This window comes from Primulina tabacum, chromosome 4, assembly GCF_025594145.1.
Source record: "Primulina tabacum isolate GXHZ01 chromosome 4, ASM2559414v2, whole genome shotgun sequence".
In the NCBI taxonomy this organism is placed as follows: Eukaryota; Viridiplantae; Streptophyta; class Magnoliopsida; order Lamiales; family Gesneriaceae; genus Primulina; species Primulina tabacum.
This window is the reverse complement of record NC_134553.1, coordinates 44,846,903-44,871,008: the sequence shown is the minus strand read 5'-3', so window position 1 is coordinate 44,871,008 and position 24,106 is coordinate 44,846,903. Positions and strand designations below refer to the sequence as shown.

Below are 24,106 nucleotides of genomic sequence, written 5' to 3'. Positions count from 1 at the left end.
CATTCACCATTACTTCATTAATGTTTTATCTATTTATTTAGGTGACTTTTCAATTTTCTGATATAAAGATTAATATTGAAAATAAAAATAATGTTATTTCATTATTTTAGTTGAATCAACGACAAATATTACAAACACATTAATATGATACTTTATTTTATTTTTAATTTCATAAATTGTGATATTTAATTAATGTCTTAATACACATATCAAACTTATACTTTTCTACAAGTGTCATTGAAAACATATCAGAAAATGTCATTTTTATAGTACTTTTCCAATGAAAATAGGCATTGAGACCATGTAGATTATATATGCTCTTTTGCAAATTTTTCTTATATTTTATTAGTAGTATAATTCGATTAGTTTGATTTATTTCAACTAGACAGATAAATTAACGATAAATTATGTCATTCTTTATGGTACTTTTCCAATGAAAAGGGACATTGAGATCATGTAGATTATATATGCTCTTTTGCAATTTTTTTTTTACATTTTATTTGTCGTATATTTTGATTAGTTTGATTTATTTCAACTAGACATAGAAATTAATGATAAATTATGTCATTCTTTATGGTATTTTACTACTTTTCCATTGAAAATGGACGTTGAGACCATGTAGATTCTATATGCTCTTTTGCAAATTTTTTTATATTTTATTTGTCGTATAATTTGATTATTTTGATTTATTTCAACTAGACAGAGAAATTAATGATAAATTATATCATTCTTTATGGTACTTTTCCAATAAAAATGGACATTGAGACCATGTAGATTCTATATGCTATTTTGTAAATTTTTCTAATATTTTATTTGTCATATAATTTGATTAGTTTGATTTATTTCAACTAGACAAAAAAATTAATGATAAATTAAAAAGAACGAAAATTATTTTCTACTTTTGTATTAAATTTATTAGATAATCTTTATAATTTTTTAACGAAGATAATTCTTTTAATAATATAAATTATAGTGATAATTTATTTTCATTCATTATAAATTAATTTTTTAAATATGATATTTTTAAACTTTGCATTACTTATTATTTTATTTATATATTTATTTTACTACACATATTTATTTGATTGATATTATTTAAAAAATTTATTTACCATGAAATATTAATAATCAATATTAATTTACAAATGATCCATTCTGATATAAAATTAACTATCTATAATATGTATTTTAAAAAACAGATAAAGTTAAAAAAAATCCGCAAGGGGTTAAAAGTTAGCAAATCTATATATCTATAAATATATGAGTTTGATTTGTGAATTTTCTTAGTTACACTTTTATACACCATTACTTAATTAATGTTTCATTTATTTATTTAGGTGAATTTTTAATTTTCTGATTTAAGGATTGATATGGAAAATGAGAATAACTTTATTTCATTATTTTAGTTGAATTGACGAAAAATATTACAATTACATTAGTATGATACTTTTTTTATATTTTTTATTTAATAAATTGTGATATTTAATTAATGCCTCAATATATATCTCAAGCTTATAGTTTTCTACAAAGTGTTGTTGTGGGGACCCGACGCTAATCAATTCTTAATCGTCATCAGGATCAATTTACTAATCAAGTAATTAGGGTTATAAAATTTTTTTTTCTTTTTAATGCGGAATGTAGTGAAATCAAACTAATATACAACTCAGTATAAAATAAAGTACAAGCCCTGTACCATCTATACAGCAGTAAAAACTAAGGTTCAACATCTAAATATCAAGTGTCACAACCCTATATACATCAAAGTCCGAAGTCTCCACTCTATCACGATCTCTCCTCATCTTCTGGACCCTGATCCTGTCCCACCTGTTGTCATGTACACATACAAACAAGACAACAGCCGGATAACTCCAGTGAGAATAAAATCCCAATATAAATCAACGAACATGCAATCATATAAACAGTATAAAAACATGTAACAAATATCAGTAATATGTATCAAAATCAGAACATAATCAATATCAAACTGTCGACAATGCTCGTGACTCCACGACTCAGACTAGACTCAATCCTAGTATAGGGATCCCGGTTTCCAGATGTGGTATTCCTATATCGACTAACAGTAATAGAAAAGACTCCATTCTATCCACGTCGATATAACCAAACATCCAGTGTCCTGACCTAACCGTCATGGACTGTGGCTCTATCGCCAATATCCTATCTTGTGACATCGTGCAATGTGCCCGTGGCGATCTCGCCACTATCAGGCACATCTGTCCCAAGATTTCTACACCATCTAGTGTCATCGTGCAATGTGCCCGTGGCGATCCCACCACTATCAGGCACTTCTGTCACAAGATTACTCGTCTAATACCTGCTATCTATAATTCAAGAGAACAAGTATATCAATCAAATCAATGCAAATATCAATGCAATAAAATAAAGTATGTGCTTTAGGGAAACTCAAGTCTAAACCGACTCAAGTTGATCTCCCAATACCACATTGAATTATACCTTTCGTTTGTGGTCTCGGTCTGACGCAATCTCAGTTCTGAACTCTAGACTATCTCTGTAAATCTGAAACGACATGTCGAGAATCATAATATCAATATTCTATTCTCAATTCAACATTGAATCTGATTAATCTGGATTTAATCCAATTCACGACAGAACGACACAATCGCAGTATCCTCGTCAATACCAAATCACCATAAATCAATTACAAATCATAACTCATATCCGATATAATCTGTAATTCATTCATAATCCAAATCTGTCCGATTTCAAATTAATATAATCAGAAAATCATAACAATTCCATCATCAGTCCGTTTCTTAATCTGACTTCGATTCTATGATGTCTGCTATGTCAAGAGCACTATATATGAATCTCATTCCATTCTGACAATATCATAATTTCAAGACATGTCAAACCGTAGTAAAACTTACGTCCAGTTGTAGCCTGCGTTGATAGGAACACTGTAACGAAGTCAGATTCAAAATCTAACGGACGGATCGAAATATAAAGGCGTAAGGATTTTCTGTGAACTTTCTCGAGCTTCTTTCTTTCTTTCTTTATCATGAATTCTGAAGGATTTGTATATATATATATCCAATTGCATGTAATGATACGTGTCATCATTTTCCACAACTTTCAGGCGGCACTCGGGCGGTCGAGAATTACCGTTCGGGCGCTTGACCGCCCGGGGGCCACATCTTCTGTCTGCAGCATATTTTGTTGAACATTGGCGCTCGGGCGGTCAAAAACTACCGCTCGGGCGCCAGACTCTCTGTCCACAAGTTGTGTAATTCATATGCTTGGCCCAATTTGGTCTCGTAATGGCCCGGCTATAATCACATTAGTTCATAATCAATAATCTCAGATTAATAGAATCAAAATCTCGGGCATTACAGTTATAAAAACCATGCGAGAAAATGTCATTTTCTTATGGTTTTTTCCAATGAAAATGGACATTGAGAGCATGAAGATTCTATATCCTCTTTTGCAAATTTTTCTAATATTTTATTTACAATATAATTTGATTATTTTGAGTTATTTCAACTTTATTCATAGAAAAAAAATTAATGAGAAATTAAAAAGAATGAAAATTACTTTATACTTTTGTATTAAATTTATCAGATAATCTTTATAATTTTTTTAATTAAGATAATCCTTATAATAAATATGAATTACAGTGCTAATTTATATCATTTGTTAGAAATTAAATTTTTTATAAATGATATTTATAAACTGAATGTTACGTATATGTGTTTTACTACACATATTTATTTGATTGATATTATTTTAAAATTTTATTTAACATAAAATTATTAATCATCAATATTAATTTTCAGATGATCAATTCTGATATAAACTAACTATGTATAATATCTATTCTAAAAAAGAAAAAAGTTAACAAAATTCGCAAGGAGATAAAAGTTAGTAAAAATAAAATTGATATTTAACTTAATAACAAGTTTAGGGGTTTTATTTTAACATCATTATGATAATTTAGTTAATTAAGAGAATTTTATTTGACAATCGCTATATGCACTTCATTTAAATATATTGTGATTTTGGTTTTAGTAATATTCACTATTCTATAAATTATATTTTTATTGTTTTTTCATTGTGAATAATATTTGGATTAAAAATATATTTGTTAATTTGATAGAGCTGTCATTATGTTATAATCACGCGAATTGAAAAATGTTATGTAATAAACGAATATATTTGATTTATCGTCACCATATTGTATCTTATGTTTTTAAAATTTGTCGTATCATCAAATGCGTATCATATTCGATAATGATATCTTTATATGTATCTATGCAACATTGCTTCTTCCGTGTGCTATTTTATCATGTACACATTAGATCTCAAGTCTCTTGCCTTTAAACTCAACTAGACTTTATTTATGTGAATATCCATGCATTTCTCTTGGCGATAAAAAAAATGTTTGAAATTAATTGGATAATTCAGTTTGTTTTCTTGAGTTTTAACACAAATAAATACAAATTATGCTTCCTTATTTATTTTAATTGAAATTGGATGTTATTATATTGCATTTGTCATTTCATCAAATTAATCTTGTCTCCTAAAGTACAAATAGGGATGACAATAGATCCGAGTCTAACGAATACGTACCTTGTTCGGAGCGAACATGAGTATGTAAAATGAGCATCATATTGGATACGAGTATTAAATTTTGAGCTCTAACAGGTACGGATAAGACATGTCTTATAAGATCCAACCTATTAGGGTTTTTATACAAATATATTTCTATGTTTTTATATTTGTAAATCCCAAAACAATGCAAATGGTAAATATTCTTTTAATTCTAATTTTGTAATAAAATAAGAAGCTGTATCATGTAACAAATTTTATATCATTCTTTTGCTTATTTATATTTAAAGATTCAAGCAAAACAAATATATTAACATGTCCTACAATGTTTAACGAAGAATAAATTCAAAAAGAATATGTTGATTAATTAATTTAATCAATGTGATTTTGTAATAAAATCTTTAATTTAAATTACTTTGTTTAATTTTTGTTATAATTGTGATAGTTAACAATTAGAGATGTCAAAAAGTAATGAAAATATATAGTAAATTTTTTTTTTCTAGGAACCAAAATTTTTTCAGGAAAACTAATAGTAAAAAAAAATTATTCAGGAAAAAAAACCCATAAAAACCATCACCAACAAGTCAATCATGCTAATGAGATGTTTGAGAGGGGTGTTCGCTTTGATGAAGTAGATGAACATTTGATCAATGAGTCGGTTCTTCTAATCAACGCTTTCATGAGTAACAAAACTTTTCCAGTGTGGTTACCTAACTAACATAGTTTAAAACGATAACGGTTGGTCAAATCATGTTAATGAGATTAAAATTATGGCCCCATCACATTAATTATTGGAGTTTTTTGCTATTCTTCAAGAAAGCCATGAAAAGGAAATTTTAGTAATTTTTTTTATTAATTTTTAGGATGGTTTTCATGAGAAAGCATCATGTAGTTTTTCCTTTTAAGTTCGAAATTAATTTGCAAATATAATTTCCACCCATTTAAATTTGATTTTTTCTTTATCACTTTTCAGAAAATTGTTATACAATTAGGGCACATGTACTTTGCATCATCTAGTACACATATTGATATTAATACTCAAGTAAACTTATGTATAATATTCATCTCTATTTTATTATGGGCCTCACCATATAAAAATAACACAAAAACTCTTATGAAATGATCTTAAGTCAATTGTGTGATACTTATATTCTATTTGGGTCACATATGAAAAAATATTATTTTTTATGTCAAAAATATTATTTTTATTATAAATATATATAGCAGAGTTGACCAGTCTTATGAATAAAAAATTTGAAAGCATCTCACAAAAGAGATATCCAATAAATAAAATATAATAACAAACCGATGTGACAAATACAAATCATAGATTATAAGGTATAATATGTTGTCGTTAAAAATAGAAAAAAAAAATTGGAAAAATTGCGACAAGAGTAGATAAGATTAGGAGTGAGCAAGATTTCGGTTAAACCGAATTAACGATCGAACCGAGTCAATTCGGAAATTCGGTTATGTTATTTCGAAAATTCGATTTTCAAATTAAAAAAAAATCGGTTATATCGGTTAATTCGGTTCGGTTACGGTTTTCAAAATTTTGAAATCGGTTAACCGAATTAACCGATATAATAAATATTATTATTTAATATTTTTTTATTATTTATCAATTTTTATATATATTTTAATTTTTAATTTTAAAATCGATATAATATATATTAATTGTGTTCAAACAAAATTTATACATTTGTGATGTGTGTAATTTTATGTTTTTATGCATTTGTGTAGATTGTAGTGTTCAAGAAAAATTACATATATAATTAAAGTTAAATCACAAATTTTTTTAAAAAACTAATCGGTGGCGACCGAATTAACCAATTTTAATTCGGTTCGGTTTCATCGTTTATGAAAATTAATTCGGTCGGTTCGGTTATGACTACATATTTCGGTTCGGTTTGGTTCGGTCATCGCTAATTCGGTTCGGTCGGTACATATATGATTAATTTAAATCGGTTCGGTACATATATAACGAGGTATCTAATTTTGATTTATTAGATTTTATAAAATTATATACAACACGATAACAAGTAACAAATTATGAAAAACAAGCTAGAAGGTTTCGAAGTTATCATTTCAAAATTTTTATTATTTTTTAAACAACGTTTAAAAACTCAAGAGATTGGTTAAAACTCTAAAATCTTTATTATTTAATTACCACATAAAATTTTGTTATAATTGGATCTCAAACCTGAAATACTCTTCAAAGTAACGGACTTCCGGGAAGAACCAAAGTGTAATTCTCCGATTCCTCGTGGTCTACTTTTTTTTAGAAGAATTCATTCCGAAAAAAGGTGGCACAATATCCGTTTTATTTTGTTAAAAATATCATAAGAGAAGAAAGCTCGATCTATGACTGGCTAGCGTAAAATATCTAAATTTGAGACGAACCAATGTTATCCTCCCTTTTTTGTCATCACACAAAATTGAAATCCTTGAATCAAAAACATCACCCCAAACTTCATACCGAATACCATCGATGTTACCCTATCATTTTTAATACCAATATTACACCTTTTTTTTTTGTCATCACATGAAATTGAAATCTTGAACATTCTCCGCATTCATTGGTATGAGAGTGCCACAAATCCTGTCCCACGTTGTGGGAAAACAGACAATGTCCAAATAATGGATCTCAAACAATTGCCTATGTATTTCTCTATAAATTTCCTGGATGTGCCTAATGTATCCAAGTCGAGCAATTTCAAGAAATCACTATAGCTTCATAATAAACCACACAATATACTCGATTAGCCAAAACACCAACCGCCATTTTTTCGGAAGACCTCTGAGCTTCTGCACACTAATGGTCTTTTGATTCTCATTCCTTAGTTTCATCAAAATAAGGTTGAATGGTTGCAACACCTTGATCGTTTTTCTTCACAAGCTCGATACTTTTCTTTCGACAAAAATTGTTGAACCTTTTTTGAATGTGTAGTATGTGTTGCTATGGAGAATGCGTGTATAAACTTCGTGATAACTTATTTTGTTCACAACCCATTTGGAATCAAGTTAGTTTCTTTCCATTTTTTCGGTTATTCGATCATATGAAACAATGTAAAGATCACAAATTGATTACATGCAGTGCTAGCTAATCCAGTTGATAACTCCCTTTTCCTTTCTTGACTTGAAGTTTAGTCCTGATGATGCTCTTCTCTAGAGAAGTGTTTGATTTGAGTGCGTGTTTCTGTTTTGCAGGGAGACATCAAAATCAAGAAATTTCAAGATTTGTCGTTCGGTGTAAAAACATGCTGATCAGGTGCACTGCGAATGATGTGCATACAAGAATAACATTGAAGGAGAAATATGCGGATCAAATTGATCTTCTCAGGTTGTATCCATGTCGTGCTCGAGTTAGTCGGAGGTCGAGCCCGGGTCGAGCCACCTTGTCCACTCCAGCTACCACAAAGGTTAGATTTTTACCAGAGGTTTAAGGGATCAGAATCAAATAATTAATGTATATCAAATTTTGCGAAGTTGAGATATTTGTTAGTTGTAAAATTTCATACGACAGTTGGAGGGAATAGTCCCTGTATTACATGAAAATTAGCAATACTTTTCTGTGAAAAATCAAACGGTAAATTACTAGTTTGTTATATGTCAAAAGGGTGCGACAAACCAAAGTATTCTCTTCAACTTTTCTATGAAAATATGTATTTATCTTATAAGGTGAATAAAAAACATAACTGAAGTTTGGACCTTGTTATGAAAATATATTTTTAGTTCTCACCTGAATCTGTTTATATTTCTCACTTTCATCCAGAGTTGAATAAGAAGCATTTGATTATAAATTTTTTTTTTGACTGCTCTTTAAACCTTAAAACGGACAAACTTCATGTGTTTGTGCAGCAGTTGTCCTGTAGTGGCTTGAACTATCCATCTGGCAGTAGAAATATTACGTGTATATTTGGTGTTAAAATCTTTTTTCTTGACTCTTACCCATTTCCTATTTCCTACTTGACACTACAAATGCTGAGCCTCTCTGCTATCCTATTTGAAATTTGCATTTACAGGACTTATTGGTTTTTCTTCATAAGTGACACCATGAAGGTAGTTAATTCATAAACTGCTGTTATTCTTCTTATTCTTTTGTTAAAATTTCAGGGTAAGCCATTTTATATATTGTAACTGCAAAAATGAAAAGTATGCATTAACTGTGAATTCGTTATGTTAATGATGCTCTTGATAAAAAAAAAAACTCTTGCTTGGATTTTGGTTTATGTTTGAATTTATTTCTGATATTTGCCTTAGATTTTCGTCTGTTCCATGTTCATTTGTTGATTGTTGTTTTGTTTGCAAGTGAGAGTGTTCACATTTGGCAAGGGAAGGAGTGAGGGGAACAAGGGCATGAAGTCCTTGGTAAGTCGGTAAATCTTGGAATAAGAATTTATCTTTCCCGTTCCTACTTTTTAAGACCCCTCCTTTTTTTATATACTAGCATGAAGCACGTGCGATGTGGGGATCCGGACGCTAATCGTGTTCTTAATCATTATTGGGACTAATTAATCAATTATAAAACAGGGTCTAAATTTTTTTTTTAAAATGCGGAACGTAGTGAAATAAAACATATATACATCTCAGTATAAAAGTACAAGTCATGTACTACATACATTTATTCAACTAAGGTTTAACAGCTAATATCAAGTGTCCAACCCTAGTCTCTAATCCAAGTCCGGAGCCTCCAGTCTAATCACGATCTTTTCTTATCATCTTCTTGACCCCGATCTTGTCCCACCTGTTGTCATGCACACATACAAACAAGACAACAGTCGGATACTCCGGTGAGAATAAATCCCAGTATAAATCTTATCACATGTCGCATAATCAAACAACATGTATCAATACCAATCAGTAAATAATATCTGAATCGTAATTACGGATCTGTAAATTAAATTCTAGTCTCAATATCTAAGACTCGACTCATCTCTCATTCTAATCTAGGGATCCTGATTTAATATAGACTTTGGTATGCTGTATCGAATGTCTACAATAGACGTCGATCTACATCTAAGCTCATCGATATACCAAAAGTCTAGAGTCTACGCGGTTCTGACAAAGACTCGGCGGTTCTGCCCTAGCTAGGCTTATCTGCCCTAAACTCAACCTCTGGCTCTGCTATAATTCAATAGCCTAAACATATCAATCTGATAATCTGCAAATATCAATGCAATAAAATAAAGTATGTGATTTTGGGAAACACAAGTCAAACTTAACTCGAGTTGTGCAATCCCGAATCCACATTTATTTATACCTTTCTCTTCACGATCTGATGAAGACGAGGTCTTGTATGTCAATCTGTCCATACCCAGTCTGGCAATGACAAGTCACATAAATACCATATCAGTATATAACTCAATTCAAGACCCGTTCTGATCAATACTCAAATCGGTATATAATCTGATCCATATCTGAACAAAGTACAATCTAATTCATATCAATGATATCACGATACAATCGAAATCATTACTGAATCTGATCAATCTCAATCAATACTGAATCTGATCAATATCAATCTACTGATGTTTCGACGGCATAACAATACAGTCACGATAACCCCGTCTATCTCAACATCACAGATATAATACCAGAATTCATAACCAGTATCAGTACAACTCGTAATCTGAATAATAACACAATTATGATATAGAATCTCAACTAAATCAACTTTGAAATTCATAACAATTTCATAAACAGTCTATTCTTTAATCTGGCTTAAGTTATACAATGTCTACTGTAGCAGAAACATCATATATGATTCATATTCAATTATGACAATATCATAAATTCAAATCATGTCTAAACGTAACAAAACTTACGTCCAGTTGTAGCCTGCGTCGATAGGAACACAGTACTGAAGTCGAATTAAAAAACAGACGGACGGATTTCTCACAAAAGGCGTAAGGATTTTCGGAGCTTCTTCGTTTCTCTCTTTTCGTTTCTTCTTCTTGTCTGAAGAATTAAGATGTACACACACACACACACACACATATATATATATATATATATATATATATACATCCACGCACATGCAATAAGCCAAGTGGCTCGGTGTGCCTACTGCACGTCTCGCGCATATGCGCGACCCCAATCGGCGCATATGCGCGAGACACTCGGTCTCCGCGCGTATCCTGCACATCGCCTCGCGCATATGCGCGACTCGTCTCCGCGCATATGCGCGAGACTCTCTGGAGTTACTCGCATAGACTTCGCGCATATGCGCGACATCTTCTGCGCATATGCGCGAGGTCTTCTGCCTGTTTGGCGCATGTGCGCCGATACTACTGTCCTCGCACATCAATTTTCACACGCGATCTCATTTCGTGTCTCGGTTAGTCCTTCCATAATTATCTCGATTAAAAATCAATAATCGTAATTTAACACGGTATAAAATCTCGGGCATTACATTTCTCCCCCTCTAAGATATGATTTCGTCCTCGAAATCACAGACAGTCAAATCAGATAAGGAAGTAATGTATAATAGAGGTTACTTCAGAAAATTCATTCTGATAAAATTACTTGCAAATACTGGCTATACAACATCCGTATATACCAATTAACAGCTCATACCAAATCAATATCATCAGCTGTTATCAAATTCAATCTCAAATGTCACCGTAATATCATTCCCATTCAGCAGAAATCTGCAGTACTCACTGTACAATGTCTTATCTGTTGCTATCTCAATATTCGTTTGATAGCTATCATCATACAGTAATTCATAAAGTGACAAGACATCAGGTCACTAGTGCTAAAATCCAGCACTACAGTTCCTGGATATCCTCCAGTATCTAGATAGTTCACTCCAACTATCCGTCAATCTATAAATCATAGATAAAATCATGCTATACATTCTGCCAAAAGCACAAAATCAAGCAAAATCACAATCTGATATACTCTACTTCGGCATTCTAGTTATTCTGACCACTTTTCTGACATCGATCTGTGTCATTTGGTCATGTTTGTACGTTATCTGGTACAAACTAATAGATATAGATTGAACAATCTGTCAATCACAATCATATTACATCACAATCTGGAAAGTATTACAGGGATCTCATTGCGAAATTCATCGAAGTATACTCCTCATGTCTAGTTAAGAGTATACAAATTCTGTAATAAATCTTTTGATCTCTATTTTTGTATCTTCATTTATTGGCGGTTCAGACATTTCAGTACAATTCTGCCAACATTTCAGCATAAATTCTGCCATAACTGATTTAATCTGTCTATATCAAACCTATCTGTTCGAATTATCATCTACTTTCTGTTATCTGAACAACTACTGAATCCATTTCTGTGCGCTTCTGACCCTATCTGTCATTTCCAATTCGAACTATTTGGTATAAACAATCAGTTAATAATATAAATTAAAGAAAAATACCTACCTGGTATTCGGTTCTGATCGTCGATATCAAATTCTGTTGTACAATTCTGAAATATTTGATATCACACGATAATCATTCTCATACAGCAACAAAATTACATATCTGCCACTCTAATCGATGTTTTGCTCTGATGATCGAATTTAAGTTCTGAACATTCTGATTATATTTCTGATCTGCCGAAATTCTCGAGTTCAGCTCTGATTCGGTTTGAATAATCTATATCAAACACTAACTCAGAATAACAGTACTATCACATCAAATTCGGAATATCAATAATCTATACTGATCTAGAAGCTAACAATTCTCAAGCAGTTCAAAACATACTCGGATAATATAATCTGCCCACTCTGACAAAATAAATTCTCTGATATCGGTATCGTTCTCAATCACTGATCACAATTTTAACTGTGTCAAGAACAATCGGTATACTAACTTCAGATATCGCATACCCTGAATACAATCTGTTTCAAGCAGAATTCATATCTGAAAAATTTCTGTATACAATAATCTCATTTCTCAGAATATCCATTCAATCTTCAGTTATTCGATTCAATCAATCAAATACTGCGAATATATCAAAATATCATAGATACAACGAGCATGAAATCATCAGAATATCTCTGAACATACTGAAATATGCCAAAGAGAAACACTAAATCAGATGTAAATCCTGGTCGGTACTCTTCTACTGATCTTTTAATTCTTTCAATTCATTCAGTGTCATTCTGGACATTCAATATCATTCTGTACTGAATTCTAAAACAATAAACAGTACCTGGTCTCAATTCAATTCTGAAATCTATCTTTCTGATATAAAGAAAATTTGAAATCTTATCTGGGCAAACATCAGCCAACTCGTACATCATTGGCAAATCTGCCAATGCTAGACTCAATTTCAGTATGTCTACTGAATACATAAGGATGCCATCTGCTCCTTTCTGTAACAATCGAGTCCCTAGACAACACAAATATCAAAGGAATTCTGAATCTAGAATCCTTACCGTGAAATCTCTACTCATCAGCCATATATGTTCTGAATCTTATACTCTCCCGAAAGGAATCTATAATAGTTCTGTACTTGTTCAGCATATTAATATCAATAATGCAATCAAATCAGAAAACACAAGTACATCATAATTTAACTCGATCTCATTCTCATCTTACTGTAGTATACAATATGTCACAGAAATCTCTGATATCAATCTTTCCTTCCCAAAAGGTATAAAGATTAATACTACAACAATACAGACCCAACAAATACCATATATATCAATGCAACTCAGTCAAAGATAATCATAGGAAATTCATTAGTATATATCAATACATATGCAATATAATCATAAAAGAACAATACCTGTCACTCTATCATCAGGTGTGTCCTATGTCTTTTCCTCGGTCTTCTGCTCCCTAAAATCTTCGAGAACTTCTCTGAGGACAAACTCTAGCAAAGTGTCCCGGCTGTCTACAGATACGACAACTACCAGTCACTCCCTGGCATTGCTCTGTGGAATGTCTCCCTCCGCAAATCCTGCAATACACTCCAGTATAACTTGGGCTGGAACCACTAGAGCTAGTTGAACCGCTCATTCCGCTCCCTAACTTCTTGAATGGTTTCTTTCGAGCTTTCAGCAGTTCTTGCTTTCCACTCGTGCTGCCGCGATCAAATCGAAGAGGGGATTGCTGTGTCTGGGGTTGCATCACACACACCCTTTTTAGTTGTCTAATCAGACTCGCCTCCGCTCTCTTCGCTTTACTCAAGGCATCAGCAAAATGGTAAGGTCGCTGCATATTCATCAATGCAACTATCTCCGAGTTCAATCCTCTGATGAACTGATCCGCTACAGCTTCATCATTCCCAATTACATGAGGAGCAAAACGCAGTAGAGTAGAGAATTTAGCAACATATCCTTCAATATTCAGTTGACCTTGTCTCAAATTCTCAAACTCTGCTTTCTTGTCCTCTCGGTACGAAACTGAGAAAAATCTTCGATAAAATTCAGTTCTGAATATTTTCCACGAAATCACTGTACCTCTCTGTTCTAGCATTTTTTTACTTTTAATCCACCAACTTCTGGCAGCTTCTCGTAACTGGTGGAATATCAGTTTAATTCTCTGCTCATCTGAATAATCAAGTAAATCAAATAGTATTTCTATGTCATCAAACCAGTTCTCACAATCTTCAGACGTCTCGGTACCACTCAGGATCGGCGGCTGAAATAACTGAAATTCTTTCAACTGTATTTCTATCTGAGTTTCTGATACATCTATCTGTTCAGTCGAAGTACTACCCATTTCTGGAATTCTCCTTGGAGGTATATCTGCTTATCAAAACATTAGTACTCAAATACTACAAATCTGTTCCAATTTTTCTCTGATCATCTTACTGCTGATCATGAATCAAATCTGATTCATACTCAATAATACATATTACCAATTCAACTCAGATAATTAGATAACATGTATTTCAAAGCAGTAAAGCATAATGTCATGCTAGCACACACAATGTAAGTAGACATTAAAATAAATCTCATGCTAGCAATCACATGCAAGGAAAGAAAACTCAATCTATCTACCCCGCTCATTCTCTTCTATCTCCATCTATCGGATCTATCACTCTGATACCACCTGTTGTGGGGACCCGGACGCTAATCGTGTTCTTAATCATTATTGGGACTAATTAATCAATTATAAAACAGGGTCTAAAATTTTTTTTTAAAATGCGGAACGTAGTGAAATAAAACATACATACATCTCAGTATAAAAGTACAAGTCCTTACTACATACATTTATTCAACTAAGGTTTAACAGCTAATATCAAGTGTCCAACCCTAGTCTCTAATCCAAGTCCGGAGCCTCCACTCTAATCACGATCTTTTCTTATCATCTTCTTGACCCCGATCTTATCCCACCTGTTGTCATGCACACATACAAACAAGACAACAGCCGGATACTCCGGTGAGAATAAATCCCAGTATAAATAATGTATACATGCAGTTAACTGAATTAACATAAAAGCATGAATTATATCTTATCACGTGTCGCATAATCAAACAACATGTATCAATACCAATCAGTAAATAATATCTGAATCGTAATCTACGAAACATAAATCAATACGGATCTGTAAATTAAATTCTAGTCTCAATATCTAAGACTCGACTCATCTCTCATTCTAATCTAGGGATCCTGATTTAATTTAGACTTTGGTATGCTGTATCGAATGTCTACAATAGACGTCGATCTACATCTAAGCTCATCGATACACCAAAAGTCTAGAGTCTACGTGGTTCTGACAAAGACTCGGCGGTTCTGCCCTAGCTAGACTTATCTGCCCTAGACTCAACCTCTGGCTCTGCTATAATTCAATAGCCTAAACATATCAATCTGATAATCTGCAAATATCAATGCAATAAAATAAAGTATGTGATTTTGGGAAACTCAAGTCAAACCTAACTCGAGTTGTACAATCCCGAATCTACATTTATTTATACCTTTCTCTTCACGATCTGATGAAGACGAGGTCTTGTATGTCAATCTGTCCATACCCAGTCTGGCAATGACAAGTCACATAAATACCATATCAGTATATAACTCAATTCAAGACCCGTTCTGATCAATACTCAAATCGGTATATAATCTGATCCATATCTGAACAAGGTACAATCTAATTCATATCAATGATATCACGATACAATCGAAATCATTACTGAATATGATCAATCTCAATCAATAGTGAATTTGATCAATATCAATCTAATGATGTTTCGACGGCATAACAATACAGTCACGATAACCCCGTCTATCTCAACATCACAGATATAATACCAGAATTCATAACCAGTATCAGTACAACTCGTAATCTGAATAATAACACAATTATGATATAGAATCTCAACTAAATCAACTTTGAAATTCATAACAATTTCATAAACAGTCTATTCTTTAATCTGGCTTAAGTTATACAATGTCTACTGTAGCAAAAACATCATATCTGATTCATATTCAATTCTGACAATATCATAAATTCAAATCATGTCTAAACGTAACAAAACTTACGTCCAGTTGTAGCCTGCGTCGATAGGAACACAGTACTGAAGTCGGATTCAAAAACAGACGGACGGATTTCTCACAAAAGGCGTAAGGATTTTCGGAGCTTCTTCGTCTCTCTTTTCGTTTCTTCTTCTTGTCTGAATAATTAAGATGTACATATATATATATACATCCACGCACATGCAATAAGCCAAGTGGCTCGGTGTGCCTACTGCACGTCTCGCGCATATGCGCGACCCCAATCGGCGCATATGCGCGAGACACTCGGTCTCTGCGCGTATCCTGCACATCGCCTCGCGCATATGCGCGACTCGTCTCCGCGCATATGCGCGAGACTCTCTGGAGTTACTCGCATAGGCTTCGCGCATATGCGCGACATCTTCTGCGCATATGCGCGAGGTCTTCTGCCTGTTTGGCCCATGTGCGCGCATCCGGTCGCGCATGTGCGCCGATACTACTGTCCTCGCACATCAATTTTCACATGCGATCTCATTTCGTGTCTCGGTTAGCCCTTCCATAATTATCTCGATTAAAAATCAATAATCGTAATTTAACACGGTATAAAATCTCGGGCATTACATGCGATGCACGTAAATAACAATTTTATGAAAAATAAAAAATTTGATTTTCTAAAAAATAATTTGAATCATTTTGTTATTTATTTGAGTTTAATCTCTTGTTATATTAGACGAATAAATTAATTTAGAACTTATATAATTTACTTTCGAACTTTTTGCCAATTTAAAATTCAACTTTTTAATTTTATGATATATAATAAATTATAATTAGTATAATATACAGAACCAAATGAACTGAAATAAATTTTTTAAAAAATATATCCAAACACCACATATAAGACATAATAAACTAAAAATCAATCAAATTGTGGACTTTATCAATACATAAATCATAATTTACATAAATTAAGCACAATAACGATAAATAATTATCAATTTAAAATATCGTGGCTAACTCATCAAAACTAATGAAATAATAATATCGATAGTAAAATATAACTCATAATATTTCATTTGAATAATATTTAAACACCTACATAATTTTTTTACTTTTGTTTTTAGAATTTTATATCATAAATAATTAATTTTATATCAAAATATATCTTTTCTAATCTACATCGATGATTACTAATTTCTTGTTAAATATAAATTTAAAATAAATAAATCAACATATGTAATAAAATACACATTTAAATAAAATTATACGACAAATATCAAATAAAATCTAATAAACTCATAGAATAATTATTAAATATAAATTTTAAACTACTGATATTATTTTCACATAAAAATTTGAAATATAACCAAAGAAATAAACTTGCATAAAAATTATTATTTTCTGTATTTGTTGAATTAGTTAATTTGATTTCAAAATAAATAAAGATATTAAAATATCATATATAAAAGCTCTAATATTTTGACATATGTTAATCAATGATCATTATAATTTATATTTATTATAAGGATTAAAATGAAAAAGATAGAACATTTAAATGTAGTATAAAGATGAATTAATTGAGAAAATTAATTAGGAGTTACATTTTATCCTTGAAATGATATAAATTACTACAATCAATGTAATTGTAGTGATAATTCATTAACAATTTGTTAGAATTTTACATATATATTCTTATGGAGTTTTTGGATTTTTATTAATAAGTAGGACATTTGTGTCTTTTCACAATTGGATTGGAAAATAAATCAATGATCCTAAATTTTTAAAAATCTATATACTTTATAATGAGTCATTTCATTATAAATATAACTCAACTTTATTTCTCTCACGCTCATTTACAATTGGAAAAATCCACACATTTATATGTATATAGAATGAAATATTGTTTTTTTAAAATGAAATAGAATGAAATATGACATAATTAAATATTATAACGCAAAAGATAAGTGTAGAAAGTCAAAAACACAAAACCATAACAATAAAATGTGGTTAATTAGTATTAATTATTAATTAATAGACTAAATGTGAAATTATAAAAAAATAGAAAATATGTAAAGGGTAATTATGTCCGTTCACAATTAGAAAACTTTTCTAAGTATCCACACTTTTATAGGTATATCGATATATATATATATAATTGAAATAAGTAAATATGTGAAGACTAATTAAGTTCATTCACAATTAAAAAACTTTTCAAGTATCCACACTTTAAAAAAAATGAATGAAATATGACATAATTAAATATTATAATGAAAAAAGAAGAGAAAAAAAGTTAAAAGCAGAAAACCATAATCATAAAATGTGGTTAATTGATATTAATTATTAATTAATAGATTAAGTGTGAAATCACCACATATGTCACTTGATAATTGAAATAAGTAAATATGTGAAGGGTAATTAAGTTCATTCACAATTGAAAAACTTTTCAAGTATCCACACTTTTTTTTTAAAAAAAAAGAAATAGAATGAAATATGACATAATTAAATATTATAATGAAAAAAGAAGAGAAAAAAAGTTAAAAGCACAAAACCATAACCATAAAATGTGGTTAATTGATATTAATTATTAATTAATAGATTAAATGTGAAATTACCACATATGTTACTTGATAATTAAAATAAGAAAATATATGAAGGGTAATTAAGTCTATTCACAATAAAAAAAACTTTTCAAGTATCCACACTTTTACAAATACTAGGTAAAGACACGTGCGACGCACGTGAAAATACATTTCTATTATCAATAATTGTTGTTAAAGAAATGAGATCAGAAGAGATTAATTTACAAAAAATTATATATTAATGATTTCATGCTATATTAGTCGATAGAAAATGAGTAATGCTACATGTACAACCAAATTTGTACAATAATTCTTACAATTCAAAAAAATCAATACAGAAATTTCATTTATCAAAATCTCATGATAAATTAAATATAAAATCTCATTAGATAATAATAAAATCTCACGATATAATTGTTGTAAATATCGCAGTACGATATATTGGTTGTACCTTTAGCATTATCCGTAGGAAATTCAATGTAATATAATTTGTACTACATGTATTATAAAATGAGTGCAAAAGATATTTGTTTAAATATTTTATGTGTTATAAATCTAAGGTTATTCTTGAATGGAAGGATTTCAATACATTCAAATGTATTTTTGTTATTTAGAGAAGTAACATCATAAACTTCAAATCCACTCATTTCATGTTTATATAGTAGTATTTCATGTTAATTATGATATTATTTAAGTACACCCAATAATAATGTTATTTCAGTATTCTACAAATTATATTTATTTTTTGTAAATATTTTAACTTAATCTACAAGCAAATAAAATCAATGAATTTTGGTTATTCTATCTTCTAGACAACTGACAAAATATGATTTAATTAATATTTTATTATATTTATCAAAAAGTGTTCAACTCTTAATGATATAACATATTTATGCAATATGTTATTTAAATACAAAAATTCAAAATTACGATAACATATTTTTTTTATATTCCATACTATATTATTGGAAGTATTAAATTTGTATATATTAATTTTTTTCTGAGAAACTACTTGCATATATAACTCATTCAAAAGATTATAGATTTACAAAATAAAACAAATCATATTCAATTTAATATTTTGTGAAAAATATATGTTCACTAAGCAAATAAAAACAAATAAATTTGACATTTCTTATTATCAATTATAACTCATAAGGAGAAATATTGAGCAATAATGAATAATTTTAAAGATTTACCTTCAAAGATATGTCATTTCAGATTACATAAATCTATAATTGATTTACTTATATCCATCCTTTATAAAAATACATCTTCGTCAATTGCAAGATCATCAAAGAAGTAATTGTTATAGTTTCTGATCTTTACAAAGACGAAAAATAGTTAAATTAGTAAAAATGTATGTATTCAATCATATATTGTTAAATTTTAATAATAAACTAACGCTTTGAAAAATATTAGTTGGATTTTTTTATAAAGAAAAATAGATAGAATAAATACTCACGAAATATTTATAAGGTCATCTTGTTGGTCCCACGTGCGGAATTTGAGATAATAAATCCTGAAAATAAAGAATAAACTGGACACCGAGATTTACGTAGAAACCCCTAAAAATTATTAGGGTAAAAACCACGGGCAAGATGAAAAGAATTCCACTATAATATTTTACGGTGCACAACTCACTCACTGTGTTTTCAAAGAGAACACATACTCTCTTAAGTTGATCATATGAATCTGGTAGACTTTAAAGAAGCTCCGCACGTTCATTTTCTCCTATTTTATGCCCCATGGAAGTGAGTTGGGCAAATAGAGTATTTAGTGTGTTGATATGGTCGGTCATCGATGAGGATTCCGCCATCCGAAGAGTATAAAGCCTTCTCTTTAGGAAAATCATGTTGTGTAGTGACTTGACCTCGTACATCTTTGTCAGAGTATCCCATATAACTTTGGCTGTTTTTATCTCAGAGATACTTGACAAAAGTTCGTCGGCTATAGCTAAGTGTAAATTAGCAATATCATTATCATTCATCTTGTTCCACTTTCCATCGTCCGTAATTTCCACCAGTCTATCTCCAATAGCCGCCAAGCAATTCTCCTTTCTTAAAACTGCTTCTATATTTATTTTTCACAGCATAAAATTGCTTCCGTTGAATTTTGCTATCTCGTACCTGCCCGCCATTATGTCTACAACAATTTAGTAGAATGAACAAAATAATCCCGCCTTAATAAAAAAAATCTCAAAAAATCTTTTCTGATGTGGAAGATCAGTCTAGGCTGCAACCACAGAGCATACTCAGAATTTTAAGAAATTTTAAAACAAGGCTCTGATACCACTTGTTGGTCCCACGTGCGGAATTTGAGATAATAAATCTAGAAAATAAAGAATAAACTGGACACCGAGATTTACGTGGAAAACCCATAAAAATTATTAGGGTAAAAACCACGGGCAAGATGAAAAGAATTCTACTATAATATTTTACGATGTACAACTCACTCACTGTGCTTCCAAATAGAACACACACTCTCTTAATACATGAGAACAAACACCTCACAAATATTATAGAACTAATAGGAGAAATAAAAAATTACAAGAAGAAGCTTGTGAATGGGATGGGATACATTGAAATGTCGAATGATGCATCTGTTTATAGATGCATCTATTTATAGATGCATCATTCCAGTATGAACATTCGCAATTTCTGAAATTCAGTTACCGAACGAAACGTGTTCAAATCGGACTCAAAGAAGGCTGCAACAAATTTCACATTAATGCAAAAATAGAGGATATTTAATATCATGTCCTTACACAAATTATGTTTTTTTGGAAAAAATTCACTATATTTACAACCAAATTAAACAAAAGAATTTTAGTATTTCAATATTGTACAAACTAATTTTTTTGGAAAAAAATTATTTTCGCTTCATCTATAAACAAATAAAACCCATGATTTTTTGTATTTCAATATTCTCAAATTAATATTTCGCGGAAAAAAATATGTTCAATTCATCTACAAGAAAATAAAAACCAAAGAATTTTGGAGTTTTCATCTTTATGGCAACTTGATCATTGCCTAGCATACGTAGATTGATAATCTTGACATCATCATAATAATTGATTTTACAAAAACTTCCTCACCAAATTAAAGATAAACTTCTTGCATATATAAAATCATTCAAAAGATTATAAATCTACAAAATAAAATAAATCACATTCAAACAAATATTTTTTGTGAAAAACATTTGTTCACTTCATTTACAAGTAAATAAAAACCAAATAACTATGACTTTGTCTATGGAGAAGTAGTGAGTATTGCTAATGAATAAATTTTATAAAAATTTATTTATCATAATTTTAAAAATTTACATTCAAAGATATATATTTTAATGTTACAAAAATTATAACTGATTTGTCAATATATATCTCTCATAAAAATAATCAGTCGTTAATTGCAAGAATCTCTCATAAAATAATTGTTATAGTTTCTAGCCTTTTAATACAAATATATTATTCAATCATATATCGTTAAATTTTCAAAATAAACCAAGGCGTTGAACAATATTAGTTGACTTTCTTTTTGATAAAGAAATATAGATAAAATAAATATCAATGAAATATTTATTAGGATTATCTATATTTATATCTGATCATTCTTGTATCATTTTGTAAATGTAATTAAATATCGAACCTTCTTCATGACACCAACCTTGTCAAAACAAAAACAAAATTAGTTTAATTATTTGGCTTCATTAGTTTAATTCTTCATTTTAAAATAATTAATCTCAATGAACGTAAAATAAAATATATTTAACATCATATCGTTATACAAATTAAGTTTTTGTGGAAAAAATATTTTCACTTTATTTACAAGAAAATAAAACAAAAGAATTTTGTTATTTTAATCTTACAAATTAACTTTTTTGTGAAAAAATTCTTTTTCACTTCATCTATAAGCAAATAAAACCAATATATTTTGGTATTTCAATATTTTCAATTTAATATTTTTTGTGAAAAAAGTTTGTTCAATTCATCTAAAAGAAAATAAAAATCAAAGAATTTTAAAGTTTCAGTTTTTTTGGGAACTTGATCATTATCTAACATAAATGTAGTTTGACAATTTTGTCTTTATCATAATAACTGATTTGACAAAAACATCCTCACTAAATTTTTCCTGTATATACAAACTAAGGACAAAGTTGACAATACACAATAGAAAAACTTTGACCTTGATTCACACTTTTATAATATGTATAGATATATATATATAGATATTCATAACCGATGGGCCATTTAAAATTTAAAAAGATATGTTCTTAGATGGAAATGGTGCGTGCTAGAGAAGTGTTAGGGTCAAATTATGTAGCATATTAGGATGTCATTCATTTACCTAAATAAACCCGATTCATAATCTGTACTAGTTAGGAGGAAAAGGTGCAAATCTTGCTGAAATGGCGAGCATTGGTCTATCAGTTCCACCCGGATTCACCATTTCTACGGAGGCGTGTCAAGAATATCAGCAAATAGGCAAGAAGCTGCCGCATGGGAGGAGTTATTGGAAGGTTTAAAAATTGTGGAGGAGGATATGGAAGCTTCAGTTGGTGACCCCTCGAAGCCTCTCCTCCTTTCAGTTAGATCTGGTGCGGCGGTGAGCTTTGTTCTTACATAACCATTTTAATTTTGGATCAAAGTTTTTAGCTTAATGTCATTTTAATATGAAGTTTTTATATTCAAATGCTTATGGTTTAATCATTAATGTAATATAATCATCAAAGTCAATCATAAGAATCTTGATAGAAAAAAATTATCTTAAATAGACCCAAAAGAAGATAAAAAGTCATGTTTAGGACCATTGACAGGTTTTAATGAATAATTGAATCCATTTTGTTAAATTAGATTTCTATGCCTGGCATGATGAACACGGTTCTAAATCTCGGACTCAATGATGAAGTAGTTGCTGGTTTGGGGACGAAAAGTGGAGAGCGGTTTGCATATGGCTCATATAGACGGTTTCTTGATATGTTCGGAAATGTTGTAAGCTTTTTTCTCCCTGTGTGAAGCCATTTCTTATGCAAGTTCAACATTTATCAATGTTCAAGATTTTTTTTTTGAAGGTAATGGACATTTCACATTCATTGTTCGAAGAAAAACTGGAAAAGATGAAAAGTAAAAGTGGCATAAAGCTTGATACTGATCTAACAGCCTCTGATTTAGAAGAGCTGGTGGAAGAATGCAAAAGTGTCTATCTTGAAGCTAAGGGTGAAAAGTTCCCTTCCGGTATGCTTTCCCCTTTCTTCAAGAAGTTTTAGTCTGTCTATATCTATATCTATATCTATATTCCTATAAAAGTGTGGATCATTGATGTATTTTTCGATTGTGAAAAGACACAAATGTCCTCCTTAAGGATATATATGCACAATTCTAACAAATGCTAATAAATTATCACTCATATACCTAAAATTCTAACAAATGCTAATAAATTATCATTACACCATACATTGATTGTTGTAGAACAAAATTAATTATATGTTCAATAGTATAATAACATGATAGATATAAAATAATATGATATTTAATACCAACAT

The 24,106-nt window shown here is 30.2% G+C and overlaps 1 protein-coding gene across 5 annotated transcripts; it reads left to right on the top strand.

The window, feature by feature from the left end:
• The first annotated feature begins 8,012 nt into the window (after window positions 1-8,012).
• Window positions 8,013-23,836, top strand: LOC142543393 (pyruvate, phosphate dikinase, chloroplastic-like). 5 transcript variants are annotated; one of them, XR_012819733.1, is made up of 4 exons: window positions 8,013-8,955; window positions 22,943-23,161; window positions 23,418-23,555; window positions 23,636-23,836. XR_012819733.1 is itself a non-coding variant. In XM_075650631.1 (4 exons), exons 2-4 carry the CDS (start codon window positions 23,107-23,109, stop codon window positions 23,828-23,830), a joined length of 396 nt encoding a protein of 131 aa, XP_075506746.1. In that variant the 5' UTR covers window positions 8,013-8,948; window positions 22,956-23,106; the 3' UTR covers window positions 23,831-23,836. The 5 variants fall into 5 exon arrangements, 4 of the variants coding, with proteins under 4 accessions (XP_075506746.1, XP_075506747.1, XP_075506745.1 ...); XM_075650631.1 differs by having other exon boundaries at window positions 8,013-8,948; window positions 22,956-23,169; XM_075650632.1 differs by having other exon boundaries at window positions 22,995-23,169.
• Window positions 23,837-24,106: the final 270 nt, after the last annotated feature.